This window comes from Maylandia zebra, linkage group LG17 (assembly GCF_041146795.1).
Source record: "Maylandia zebra isolate NMK-2024a linkage group LG17, Mzebra_GT3a, whole genome shotgun sequence".
In the NCBI taxonomy this organism is placed as follows: domain Eukaryota; kingdom Metazoa; phylum Chordata; class Actinopteri; order Cichliformes; family Cichlidae; genus Maylandia; species Maylandia zebra.
In genome coordinates this window covers 16924951-16938582 of record NC_135183.1, presented here as the reverse complement: position 1 = coordinate 16938582, position 13632 = coordinate 16924951, and the positions used below count along the sequence as shown (strand labels likewise).

The 13632-nt window shown below is 43.1% G+C and overlaps 1 protein-coding gene and 1 long non-coding RNA gene across 9 annotated transcripts in view; one reads left to right on the top strand and one right to left on the bottom strand.

The window, feature by feature from the left end:
- Positions 1–13632, top strand: part of LOC101481790 (filamin-C) — a 62788-nt gene that overhangs the window by 7406 nt on the left and 41750 nt on the right. For all 8 annotated transcript variants that reach the window (XM_024805642.2, XM_024805640.2, XM_024805639.2 and 5 more), the window contains exons 2-4: positions 7625–7873; positions 9750–9847; positions 11620–11770. In XM_024805642.2, the coding sequence (XP_024661410.2) occupies positions 7625–7873; positions 9750–9847; positions 11620–11770 (498 nt within the window). The remainder of the gene's footprint in view (positions 1–7624; positions 7874–9749; positions 9848–11619; positions 11771–13632) is intronic.
- Positions 1778–11607, bottom strand: LOC143413282 (uncharacterized). Its single transcript, XR_013093914.1, has 3 exons — positions 11501–11607; positions 6841–6942; positions 1778–1959 (listed from the first exon to the last, which is right to left on the bottom strand). It is a non-coding gene; the product is annotated as an uncharacterized LOC143413282 (long non-coding RNA).

Below are 13632 nucleotides of genomic sequence, written 5' to 3'. Positions count from 1 at the left end.
CGAATTGCTTAAATGCACTAAAAAGGGTAAAATCTACTTTATGTTATGTTAAATTCAGCTTCCTGCAGTCAGAGTTCACCTCATGTTCATTTCTTCCCCCGATACTAAACGACCTACATATACTTTCCTGCTCTGCTCACATCCAGCTGCCTGTTTTCATACTGTGCCAGGGCAGCTTTGCATGATTCACAGTTCAAAATGTTATAATAGTGCTTCTTTATCTGATTCTGCGTGTCGGTGCAGCCCGTCAGTTCATACTCTGTCGGAAACAAACTGTTTTAGCTCTTTTCACTTTACAGCTAACCTTCTTCTGATTGGCCAGTTTCTGGAAGCGTGCTGAGGGACACTACCCAGTAACTGTGAACAGCACTGCCTGATTTTGTTTTTCTTTTGTTTGTTTGTTTTTTTGTTTGGGGGGGAGGGGTATCAGCCTGAGTCAAGATGACGTGGTGATGGTCGTGAAAAGAAATTTGTAATCTGAGAGTGTTTGAAGCTTTGTTGATATTCACTGTGAAAAATACACAGAGCCTTTAAAAGTCCATTTTCTCAGTTTGAATGTTGAAGATTGAGGTTTTCTTTGTTTCGTCTGCCTTCGTATTGCAGGCGTGACCTCGCTTTGACCTCTGTGTGACTGCAGCTCAGCAGATAGTAGAAATCCTCCCACACAGATGTGAACATCAGCGTACCAGCCTGCGCCTTGGACGGGTGCTCACACAAACTATCTGCACTCCATCAGTCTGTCACGACCTCATTTGTCCTTTTAAACCACCTTCAGTTTACTGAGGTCACACTGTGAGGGCTCAAAGGAAGCCTGGCCTCAGACTGTCTGACACCAGTCTGCTTCCAGTTAAACCAGTGATGGAGACATTCAGACTTTCTCCTGATCTTGGATTGTTTAACTCTCCTTTTTCAAATTGAGCTTGACAGGAATCCGATGAAAGGATGAGTAACTTTCACTCTTCAGAGAGGAAGAGGACGCGGTGATGTCAGGCTGGTGGTTAAACCACCTGTAAAAGCAGACTGTGGACATTGGTGAGTCCAAGCGTAGGTGATCTTCCTCTCATAGTCACAGAGTGGAGTTTACAGCAGTGACTCTATTCTCAGGGCTGCGTTTTAAAAACGTGCAGATAAAGAGCGACAGCAGACTGGACGCCATGTCAGCAGGTAGCCGGAGGATTGGCTGGCAACTTGTTTTAACTTCCTGTTGTTGGACTCCTGCAGAGCTCAGACCCTCCTCTTTAATTCTTTCCCTACATCGTCATCCTCGTTCTTTGCTTTTTCCACCCTCCCTCCATGTCTTCCTCTCTCCACTCTGCAGCTCATAAAGCCTTTCTTTCTAAATGTCACATTACACAGCTTCTCCGTCACCCTCGAGCTTGTTCTGGAGGAGGAGGAGATGATGGAGGAGGTGACGGGGGGGCTGTTTTCCTCTCACGCTGCAGGCTTTCTATCAGGACTCCATTGTTTCTAGGTGGCCTGTTTGTTTGGTAACCAATGACGACCGGCGAGCGTGGCTGTCGGACATTAACGAACAGATGAGTTGTTGTGCGGCTGGCAGAGTCCTGATTTTAGAGCCTTTGGGGGTTTTTACAGAAAACTCACCTCGACTCAGCTTCTGTTTACAGGACGCGGCGCTCAGAGCACGTGTAGCTCAAACCCACCTTCTCCAAATTATAAATCACTTTTTTTGAACACACATTCACATTTTCCAGAAAGCCTTCCAGCCACAGGAAATAAGAATCAGTGGTGACGATCATGTCTGAATATGAGCTGATATTTATTTCTGTGCTTCACCATAAACTATTTAAATGATCGCAGAATAAACTGTGTTTATCAGGCAGGGAAGGCCAGGCCAACTGCTGCAGCAGCTCCTGTTTCCTGGGGAAAGATTACAGCGACACTCCAAACACATTTCCTCTCTGGACACCGGACCGGGCTAATCTCTGGGCTCCGAGTTTCCTGAGGGGTGAAGAAAGGTCATCTGAGCTCAGAGAAGGAAAATATGATTTAATGACTGGGAACAGACGCAGTGGTGTTTCCATCACCTCAGAGGACATCACACTGAGATTTATTTCCTTCAGGCTTAACCTTAAACTAACCTTAATCTCACTTTAAAATAACATTAATCCCAGGAGACACAGAACAATTTATCTGCCTTACAGAGGCTGCTGTGGTTTCAGACATGCAGAGTCGTGTTTCAATCATTTCCAGCAGGAAGATATTAAAGAAAACTTATTTTCATTAGACTTAACTTAATGTCAGTTTAAACCTTAATATAACTTAATATAAAATATCTTTATTTGGGCAGAGTCAGGACCTTACATTGAGTTTTTTTTTTTGAATACTTTTTAATTTTACTCTTTTTAAACAAATATCTGTACTTTCTACTCCTTAAATTTCCAAAGCAGACTAATTACTTTTGCCATAACACATTTGAGGGGAGTTATTATGTCATCACTCACATCAGTTCCTCATGTCAAACACATGAAAGGAAATCCTGTTCACTTATTAATCTCCAGGAGATGTGGCATAAAAAGAGATGACTATGCCAAAGTCACAGGTTAAAGTGGGACAGTGTTTTTTTGTGTGTGGGGTGGGGGGTGGGGGTTACCACAACCACTGCAGGTGTCCATAAGCTGTGTGTTTGTGGTACTTCAGCATCTAGTCTTCGTTTTTTTAAAATCAGATATCAGGTCTGTACATGTGAAATTATGTTTTTTCATATTGTGAAACATGCTGCTAAACAAACTGAGGCAGACAAACTGTGTTATTTGAAATCCTCTGCAGTTTAGTGCAGGATAAATAGGTTAGTTTTCTGCACTGTGATGGATTTAAAGTAGGGGTGGGAATTTAACACGTTAATTGCTATTAATTTTTTTTTTTTGAACAAATAACACATTCAAAAAAATAATGCATTTAATTGCAATTTGTATTCCAAGCAAAGGGGAACTTTTGTCAATGCACAATTTCCTGGTATACTGAATACACTGAGGCACACATCAGAGCGACTGTGCTTGACCCATGCTTTAAGGATTTAGAGTGTCTTGCAAGGGGAGAGCGAAAAGAGGTTTGGACCAGCCTTGAGGCCGCTGCAGGAACAGTGTAAAGATGCCACCACAAAGGAGCCAGCAAAGACAAAGAGCCTCCTCTTCTCTTCGTTGTTTTCAGACTCTGATTCAGATGAGGAAGCCCTGTGTAACAGGGCCCTGAGTTTGTACAGAGCAGAATCCACCATCAGCAAGACAGACTGCCCGCTGCAGTGGTGGTCCAGTCGAGCAGGGACCCACCCACAGCTGTCTGTCCTGGCCTGCAAGTATTTGATTAGTCCTGCCACTTCTGTCAGATGTGAGAGACTGTTCTCAGTTGCAGGTCACAGTAACAAAAAAGAAAGCTACCTTCAGCTCAGAAAATGTGAACAGACTAGTTTGTCTAAGTAACTGGCTGAAGAAGACGGACAGTAAATAACCATGGAGGTATTGTGAGTCCAGTGGGTTTGTTATGTTTTGCACTAAAATGTTCAATGATCACACTGTTTTAACCTAATGTACAAAATAAGGTTACTTAGAGTTTAAAGGTGAAGCTGTTGAAATAACCTTTTATGTTTCTGCCTTATCTTTTTTAAGAAGAAAACCTGCACTTTATGTTGACATTTTTATTATTATTATTGTAAGACAATACAATTTTGAAAATGTACTTAAAATGGCACTTTATTGTTAAGTCTGCCCAATTTTGAACAGGGATGTTAGGTTTCTCTGTTTTGGATTGAGTTAAATCCTTTTTTTTCTTCCAGAAATTAAAAGAGGTTGAGTTACAATACATGTCCATGTCTATTATTTGATTCTGTCACCCACTAAAACCCTTTTCAATTTAAAAAAAAAAAAAAAAAAAAAGCACTCTTGGACAAATTTTCTTGTGTGATTAAATGCGATTATTCGAGATTAATTAATTATAAAGTCGCTAATTAATTAGATTAATTTTTTTGACCTAATGACAGTGTGTGACTGGTGCACAGTGGCTGTGGTTTCATGGTCAGAGTAACTTTACATCAAGTGTAGCAGAGACTCATTCACTGAATTCCACCTTCATACCAACTTTAGCACTCAGTAGAAATCGTCATATCGTCGTCACCCCCCCCACACACACACACACCTGAATCCACTTGAACCCCTGACTGTACACATTGACTGTACCTGTTTAGAGGTAAAGTCACCCTCTACAATGCAGGCAACAGAAATATAGATTTATTTATTTTTTCCTTCTTTTTCTTCCAGTTCAAACTGAAAATAATTAGGATTAAAAAAGTTAGATTAAAGTTTGTATTCCCATCTACTGACATTATTTTATCATTATGTTGATATAGCACAAGGTTCAGTTAGCATTGTGCAAGACATAGAAATGTCTTCCAAAGATCTGCTTATACTTTCTTACTTTTTTACTTTTAATTAAGTATAGAAGTAAAGTTAAATCAGTACTTCACCTTTTTGTGGTGTGTTTCTAACAGTAGTACCTGTACTTCTGCTTAAGTACAGAATGTCTTTACTTTTGCCAACTCTGGTCAGAGGCCTTAAGAAGATCATTTGTAACCTTCACTAAAGCTGTTTCTGTGCTGCTATGAGCTCTGAAACCTGACTGAAACTCTTCGGATAAGCCATTGCTCTGCAGATGATCTGTTAGCTGTTTGACAACTACTCTTTCAAGGATTTTTGAGATAAAAGGAAGGTTGGAGGCCTGTAATTAGCTAATACAGCTGGGCCAAGTGTAGGGATGGGTATCGTTTTGGTTTTATCCGATACCGGTGCCAAACCGGTACTTTTGAAACGGTGCCGGTGCTTAAACGGTGCTCAAACCAGTGCTTAAAGAATGGAGAGCACAAAATTGGTCCAAAAACCTCTCATGTTCAGCTGGTTTTTTGTAAAAAGATAACAATGTTAGCCTTTTCTGCAGCTATGGGACATATATGGTATCACTCTTGGCTGGAAGCAGTGCTTAAACAATGGACAAACACAAACTTTGTCCAAAAACTTCTCATGTTTAACTGTTTTCCACTTTTTCTTTGGTCATTTTAGCCTTTTTGGCCAGGGTGAAGGGAGTATCTGCCATCAAACAAGAGGACAGCCGCATGTAGCTATGATGATGTTTGCTAGTTCACCTTACATGCATTAATGTAATAACGTGGTTAGCCTACTCAACGTAAATTACACACGAACAACATTAAGCTACTCACGCAGAGAAGAACGGCTGCTGCTGCCATCATCATCCGTCATCATTTCTGCTACACTGGCAGGGCTAGGGGCCAGGACTCTATTCTTCGGGTTTTTGGGGGATGATGCTAACTCCGGGTCCGATAACAGGCACCACACCCGCAGTAGATGTGCTCGGTGTGAGGTCTCGCAGCAAGCTATCAAATACGGCGCATTTCTCGGCTTTTAAAAAAAAAAACGCTATGCGTCGCCAGGTGTTTCATCGGATTCTTGGTGTTACCTCCTTTGACAGTATCACAGTATCAGCTTAAAGCACTTGTTGCTGCTGAGTTTGCATATTTTGCTGTGAAGTACAGCCAGACTTTTGACCGCTTCGCCTTGGGCATTTTTAATCTGTAGCTCTGCTCTAAAAGAACGTACGTACCTGGACCCGCCTACTATCCTCGGAAACGTAAACTGATTGGCTAGAATCTAAAGTGTATCACAGCTCAGGAAAAAAAAAGCACCGAAATAAAGCACCGAAATGTGCGCTGCTTTTCGGTCTGGTTACTACCGTTTATGTCAGAACCGGTGCCATCATGGCACCGGACACCAGTACCCATCCCTAGCCAAGTGCTGGCTTTTTAAGTAAAGGTTTAAATACTGCCAGCTTGAAGGCCTGTGGTACATAGCCAATTATTAGAGATAGGCCGATCATATTTAAGATTGAAGCATTAATTAATGGCAGGACTTCTTTGAGCAGTTTTGTAGGAATGGGGTCAAAAAGACACGATGGTTTGGAGAAGTAATTACTGAAGTTAACTCAGAAAGATTAATTGGAGTAAAAGACTAAATAAATAGTGTTACATCTGTGCGAGGATTATGAATATTTCTTTCTCTAATAGTTAAAATTTTATTTGTGAAGAAGTTCATTAAGTCATTATTACTAGTTGGTCTTTAGTTTGTCTCTTTGGGAGCTGACACAGGCGATGGGGCTTTGGGGGGATAACAGGAGAGAAGCTGCATAGAGGCGTGTAAGACTGCAACTCTGTTTCCTGGTCCAAACTCTGGATAGTCACGTTTTGGTGGTTTTAATAAATTTGACCAGATTTCTAGAAATGAAAGCTGCTCCATCCAATGTGGGACGGATACCATCTCTCCTAACAAGACCAGGTTTCCCTCAGAAAGTTACCCAATTATCTATAAAGCTCACATCATCAAAATAAGCTGGCAGGCAGTGTTCGTGTTGCTTGTATGTGGTAATGTGAAGTTAAAGGCGCTGAAAACAGCCAAAGCGTGAGTGAAACTCCAGCTGTGTGTTTAGAAGTTGGTTTCCTCGCCTCCTGATTGGGTAGGCCTTCAGAAATTTTAACAACACTCAGGGGGAAACACAAGGTTTTCTGCTGTTTTAAAGACGACATGTTCACATGCCAAGCTGACCTCAATATAGAAAGAAAGCAAATTCACCTGAGAATTCAGGTGTGTGACAGAAAACAACAGCAGTGTTCAGCAGAGCAGGAGAAATGTGTCTGAGGGTGTCCTCCATCAGATTCCTGTTAATGTGTGTGTGTGTGTGTGTGTGTGTGTGTGTGTGTGTGTGTGTGTGTGTGTGTGTGTGTGTGTGTGTGTGTGCGCGCATGTGTTTCCTATTTAAACTGACCTCATTCCTCAGAGCGGGGGCTGCATGACATCATGCTGCTCGCTGCTGTCGATGGATGAAACTTTTCTGCACGATGACAGAAAAAAATAAGTCTCCTGATGTCTGAAAGATAAACAGAGAGCAGACGTGAACTTTTATTTTGGCACTCTTTGGCAGAACAGGAAACTGGGTCACGAAATGTTGGAAATCAAATTCAGCTGAACGTGACTTTAAATTAATCAAAACCAGCTGTTAACATCTGTTCACTGATGCTCCACACGTCACAGAATCAAAATACCACAACAGCGCACGTAAAAGTATAAAAATATAATCATCTACAGTCATGATACAAAGAAAGTTAAAAACAACCTCATAAGAAAAAACAACCATGACACATTACACCGTGTCTTTATTTAATTAATGAAACTAAGTCCATCTCATATTTCAGCAGCAGTAAGTTGCACTGATGGTTCCTGTGTGACTTCATCAGTCCGTCTCATCTCTGCGGGGGATTTTTAGTCCACTCTTTTTCACAGCCATGCTTTAGTTCATTGAGGTTTGCAGCATTCATTCATGCACAGCTCTCTGAGCTCTGCAGCCCTTCTAAACAGCCATACCTGTTAGTCTTTTTCTAATTGTGCTGTCATGAACTTTGACTTTTAACCTGCTAACTGATGCTTGTAGAGTCTGACATGTAGTTCTTGGTTTTGTTGCTCAGTCTGACCTCAGGGTGGATTTGCTAGAGCACTCAATCCTGGAAAGACACTCACATTAAAACACCTGAATGACTCTGTATTTATTTCAGACTCCAAAGCCATCGTGGATGGGAATCTGAAGCTGATCCTGGGTCTTATCTGGACCCTGATCCTCCACTACTCCATCTCCATGCCCATGTGGGAGGACGAGGATGACGAAGACGCCAAGAAACTGACTCCTAAACAGCGTCTGCTGGGCTGGATCCAGAACAAGGTGCCCCAGCTCCCCATCACCAACTTCCACCGAGACTGGAGGGACGGCAAGGCGCTGGGAGCTCTGGTGGACAACTGCGCCCCCGGTAGGATCCCGCTGACACTGCACACAGTGTGCAGAGACGCTGATGTTTAAGTTAAAAATGATCAGTAAAAGTAGTTTAAATGTTTTAAGACAGGAAGCTGACTGAGTTTGGTTTTCTTTAAAACGTTCTTGTGATTTAAAGAAAAGCGGCTGCTGTTTTCCTGGAAGCTGAGGAAAGCTTCCAGGAAAATATAGACGCTGTCAAATAAAAACTTTCCCTGAAGCCGTCAAACTGTCAGTTAAAGTGAACATGTGCTTAAATAATCTGTGAGCTGATGTGAAGCAGCTGCTAAATCTAAACTATCGATTTGTTCCTGTGTCAAAGTTTTCTCCAGAAAACCTGATATTTAACTTCCTGTATCGATGTCTGGAGGGTTTGGTCATCGGCTGAGTGCTTCGCTCTGGAACTGATCCAGCCCCACTAACCTGGAGTCAGGCTGTAAAAATGTCTTGACTTTGCAGGAAAAGTTGAAATCTTCACATGGAAGTTTGTACAGCACACTTGGGGAGGAGGAGGAGTTAATCCTCTTATCAGCTTCAGGCTCAGAGTGTTTCTGTGTTTCTGCTTCATGTCAGCAGCTTCAGGAAACAAGCAGCAGCTGAAATCTGCAGTTTCTGCTCTGATCCTCATCAGAGAGCAGCGAAGGACAAATATGTATAACTCATCAGCTTTAACGTTCAGCTAATTTTGAGTTTTTCAGTCCAGGGTGAGGTGTGCCGGATATTTTCTGATCTCATTTTTGAGTTTGTGAAGCTTATTATGCAGCCAGAGGCTCGTTACCTTTGTGGAAATGTGTTCAAGTAATTTATGAGGACAAAGTGTGTGTGCTCAGGGCTGATTACAAGAAACTGGCTGAACATATTGTTCCATATTTTTTGTTTTCATCATCATTTCTCTCTGATTAAGGTCTAACAGAAGAATCCTCCTGTTTTATGTTTAATAACAGTCACATATTTTATTCATGTTTTCTGCTCCAGTTTCATAAATGCTTTTTCTTTTTCTCTTTCATCATCGGAAACTTTTATCTTTAATATTTCCGTATAACAGACCTGCATTAACTAACTGCAACACCTCCTCCATTTCCAGTTCATAGTCAGCACTAAACTGTGAAAATATTTACAAATAATTCAAAGTGCATTAAAATAGAAATGTTGAGAAGATCTTGTTACTTTGACTCTGTAAGTCTGACCCTCGACGAGGTTTGATGATGAGCGTCTGCTGCCTCTGTTTGTATGTAAAACCAACAAGAACTGAAACGAGTAAACCGGCTCAATCAAAATAAAACCTGTAATAACTAAACCTACAGTTTCATTACAAAGCTGGTTTCTCCTAGATTACAAAGTAAACCCGTTCATCCATTTATAAATATAAAATACAGACATAATTACAACAAATTTTAGACATTTGTTTGTTTTCTCAAGAATATTCTGTAATTTCACAGTGAAGCATATGCGAGTTAGAGAAAATTGTGCACATGAAACAGAAGTAGTCAAAGTGTCTTTTAATTATAAAGTACTCTGTAGTCAAAGTCCATAAAGAGCCCATATCACATATTTTTATGTTCATAATTTAATATGTGGCATAAATCGAATATGTAGTTTTTTTCATGTTAGTTTGATATTAACTCCCAAACTTTGTCTCTTATGGAAATGAACTCGTGTCAGACATGTTCTGAGTTTCTAAAGCTTGAACAAAAAGGAACTCGCTACACAAATCAAGGAAAAATAAATCTTATTTTGAAATATTTTCTCTGCAAACTGTTAAGCAGGAGCTCATCGGATGTTCTGCAGCAGAGGCGACTCAGACTGAACGTCGTCCTGCAGGACAGACTAGTCTCCTGTACATAATGAAACCTCTCTGTCTGTGCTGCCTTCAGGTCTGTGTCCCGACTGGGAAACATGGGATCCCAGTCAGCCAGTGGAGAACGCCCGGGAAGCCATGCAACAGGCTGACGATTGGCTGGGAGTGCCACAGGTAACACCTACCTGCGCACGGACTGCAACACATTCAGTGTCTGTTCTCTGAGTTTCTTCTTACTGATTAATGAGAAAATCAGAGCCAAAATCTAGGAAACAGCTACAAAATAAAAGCCTCTGCTTCACTGAACATGGATGAATCAGGGATAAGTTGACCTGTATGCTGTTTATATCTGCCGGTGAGCTTTGTGGTTCCTTTGAATTCAGGCTCAGAGGATATATTTGTTACGATTAAATTGAACTTCAGAAATAGCAGTCGTGGTTGAGCCATGATCCATGTGGATGATTCACACGCTCGGCTCTATTTTCAGCCTGCAGAGATGTGAGCAGGCTGCAGTTTAAATTAGCAGCAGAGCAGATGAGTCAAAGCGATTGTTCACTCAGTAGTCTGAGGCACGAAGTCAGAGTCTGAGTTCAGCTGCTGCCTAATTTCTGCAGGTCTGAGGTGAATTAAGCCTCTCTAATTTCCCAGAAAGTTTAATCACAAAATTCAACTGCCAGAGTCGTTTAAATGAGAAACGCAGAAATTTTTTTAGTCAGAACTTGTAAAGAGAGGAATAATGTATAAATGTTTTCACAAGAAATTAGAGGGAAATGATTTGGTAAGGAGCGCTTAAGTGGAAAAAACACATAACGATGACAATAATGATAAAACTCTTTGCACTGTTCTCAGGTTGATTCAGGCGGTTTTCCTCTGAGATTTCAGACGTCTTCTCACTCTCCTTCGCTGAGCAAGCAGCTGTTTACCATTTCACCGACCCCTCACGTGTTCTGTTCTTTTGTTATTTATGTAATTAAAAAACAGATTTTCTGATCAGATGAAACCATTCATTTTGATTTCGCTCCAGTTTCTCTTCCATGGAGGATTTTGGACTCGACTCCCTCAATCTCTTATGAACTCACTTCAGCTGTTGGAGATTAGAGACGTCTTTATCGAGGCCATCTGATGTGTTTCTGGCAAAATGAAATCGTTTTTAAGTTTCCAGCTGTTATTTTTTAAATAAGTATTTGCAGCTGGAAATGTATTGATTGTAACAGGTTTACTGACATGTTCACAAGCTCATCAGCTAATTTATGTCCTACCACTGAGCTTCACGAGAAAGAGCAGGGCATCCCCTAATCAGAAGGTCGGTGGTTCGATCCTAAGCGCCTCGAGAGAGAGAGAGAGAGAGAGAGAGAGAGAGAGAGAGAGAGAGAGAGAGAGAGAGAGAGAGAGAGAGAGAGAGAGAGAGAGAGAGAGAGAGAGAGAGAGAGAGAGAGAGAGAGAGAGAGAGAGAGAGAGAGAGAGAGAAAAAATGCTTAAAGACGTAAATTATTATAACTTGTTGTGAAATGGCCTGCATTTGTATAGCGCTTTTCTAGTCCATAGGACCCCAAAGCGCTTCACACTACATTCATTCACCCACACACACACACACACACACCCACACACACTGGCGATAGCAAGCTACATTGCTAGAGTAGAACATTGCTATAAAAGGACCAGTCCATTTAACATAGTTCCAACTTAAAAGCAAAGCAAAGAAATAAAACTGCAACTAAATCAGGAGATGTTAAGCATAATATGAGAAAACAAATTTCTAGCTGCAAAACAATTTTCCTTGAAGGTTTTTAAACTTCTGAAGAAATCGTCAGTAAATGGAAAACTTACCTTACCAGTCATACAGGAGAACCGTTAGCAAGGACATGTAGTTCCAGTTCGATAAAGCTTGAGTGTGTGGCTGCTGTGTGTTGAGCTGATGCAATTTTCGTCTTGTCCTTCCTCTCCAGGTGATTGCTCCTGAGGAGATCGTCGATCCTAATGTGGATGAGCACTCTGTGATGACCTACCTGTCTCAGTTCCCTAAAGCCAAACTGAAGCCCGGTGCCCCCTTGAGGGCCAAATCGCTACACCCCAAGAGGGCTAAGGCCTACGGACCAGGTGAGTGGAAAATGCACAGGAACAAAGTTCATTAATCAAACTTCAAGTTTTGAGGTTTTAGAAAAATTTCTGGTAGAATCGACTCATTGGGATTGTACAAAAAAACGTATTGTAATACCTCAAAATTCCATCAATCATTTAGATATTTGTCTCATTACTCAAAACAAAGTTGTTAGGTGTGGCTGTGTGCAGACAGGAATAGGACCCAAGGTGCAGACTCCAGAGACAGAACTTAAACCAAAACAGCTTTAATGCTGAACTCAAACATAACATAACTGGGAAAAAAGGTCAAAAATAAACTAACACCGGCGGATTGACAAAACACACAGCAAAATAAACGGTAGATCGCGACACAGACACTAAGAAACACAGGGCTTAAATACACAGAGGGAGCAATCAGGGAATGAGTAACAGGAGGGAAACACAGCTGGGACAAATTAGAACTGACGAGACCAAAGAAGCGTAAACTGAACACACTGAGATAAGACAGAGACCTTCAAAGTAAAACAGGAAACACATAACACAGACTGAACAAAGACACAGACTCACATGCAGGCACTACAAAGGGAACAGAGACGTGGGAACAGGGCAGACACAAACACTGACTGAACACGGGGATATAGGAACTTAAGATACACATAGACGCGAACTAGACAAGGGGATGCAGGTGATAGGGGAGACATAAGACGGAACTCAAAGAAACCAAAAACTAGAAAGTATAAATAATAACATAAACTCAAACACCCTGGGTCAACGACCCAGGCATCCTAACAGTACCCCCCCCCTTAAGGGCTGGCTTCCAGACAGCCCAAACCAAAACATCAAAAAAAACAAAAACAACCCAACCAGGGTGGGCGGCGGGGGAAACAGGATGGAGGGCTCGAAACAAAACAAGGAGCCAGAAACAACAAAACAAAAAAGTGCAAACACTGGAGCCCGGAAAACAACAGAACAAAACACAGAAACAAAGTCCAAAACAACAGCACCAAGGCCCAGGCAAAGTCCAAAAGCAAACAAACAAAAGAGCTCACGAAAAGCGCAGAGGCCCAGGCAATAGTCTCAAAAAAAGTTCAGGGGGCCGGCCCGGAGGCTGAGAGCACGATAGTCCAAACCCGGGCAGTTCAGGGGGGCGGCCCGGAGGCTGATGGTCCAAGAGCCCAGAAAACAGTTCAGGAGGCCGGCCGGGCGGGAGGCACCGACTGCGACCGAGCAGGTCAGGAGGCCGGCCGGGCGGGAGGCAGCGGCGTGGTTCAGGGGTCCGTCCATGACGGCGGCGTAGTTCAGAGGGCTGTCCATGACGGCAACGACGTCCAGTCATCGACCGGACAGGACGTGCAGGCCGGGCAGGACGTGCAGGCCGGGCAGGAACAGACAGCATGGAGACCTCAGGAGCAGACGAAGCTGAACACTCGGAGACTGGACCAGGCGGAGCTGCAGAGGCCGGACCAGGCGGAGCTGCAGAGGCCGGACCAGGCGGAGCTGCAGAGGCCGGACCAGGCGGTGGAGCCGGTGGTGGTTGAACGGCCTCGCCAGAACCATCAGCAGACACTGGGACGTGCTGGCTGGGTCCTCCCGGACCCCCAGCTGACGAGGCAAGAGGCTGAACGGGCCCCTCGGACCCTCCAGCGGAGACAGGTGGCTGAACGGGCCCCTCGGACCCTCCAGCAGGAAGAGACGGCTGAAGCGATTCCTCGGACCCTCCAGCGGAGACAGGCGGCTGAAGCGGTTCCTCGGACCCTCCAGCGGAGACAGGCGGCTGAAGCGGTTCCTCGGACCCTCCAGCGGAGACAGGCGGCTGAAGCGGTTCCTCGGACCCTCCAGCGGAGACTGGGGGCTGAAGCGGTTCCTCGGACCCTCCAGCG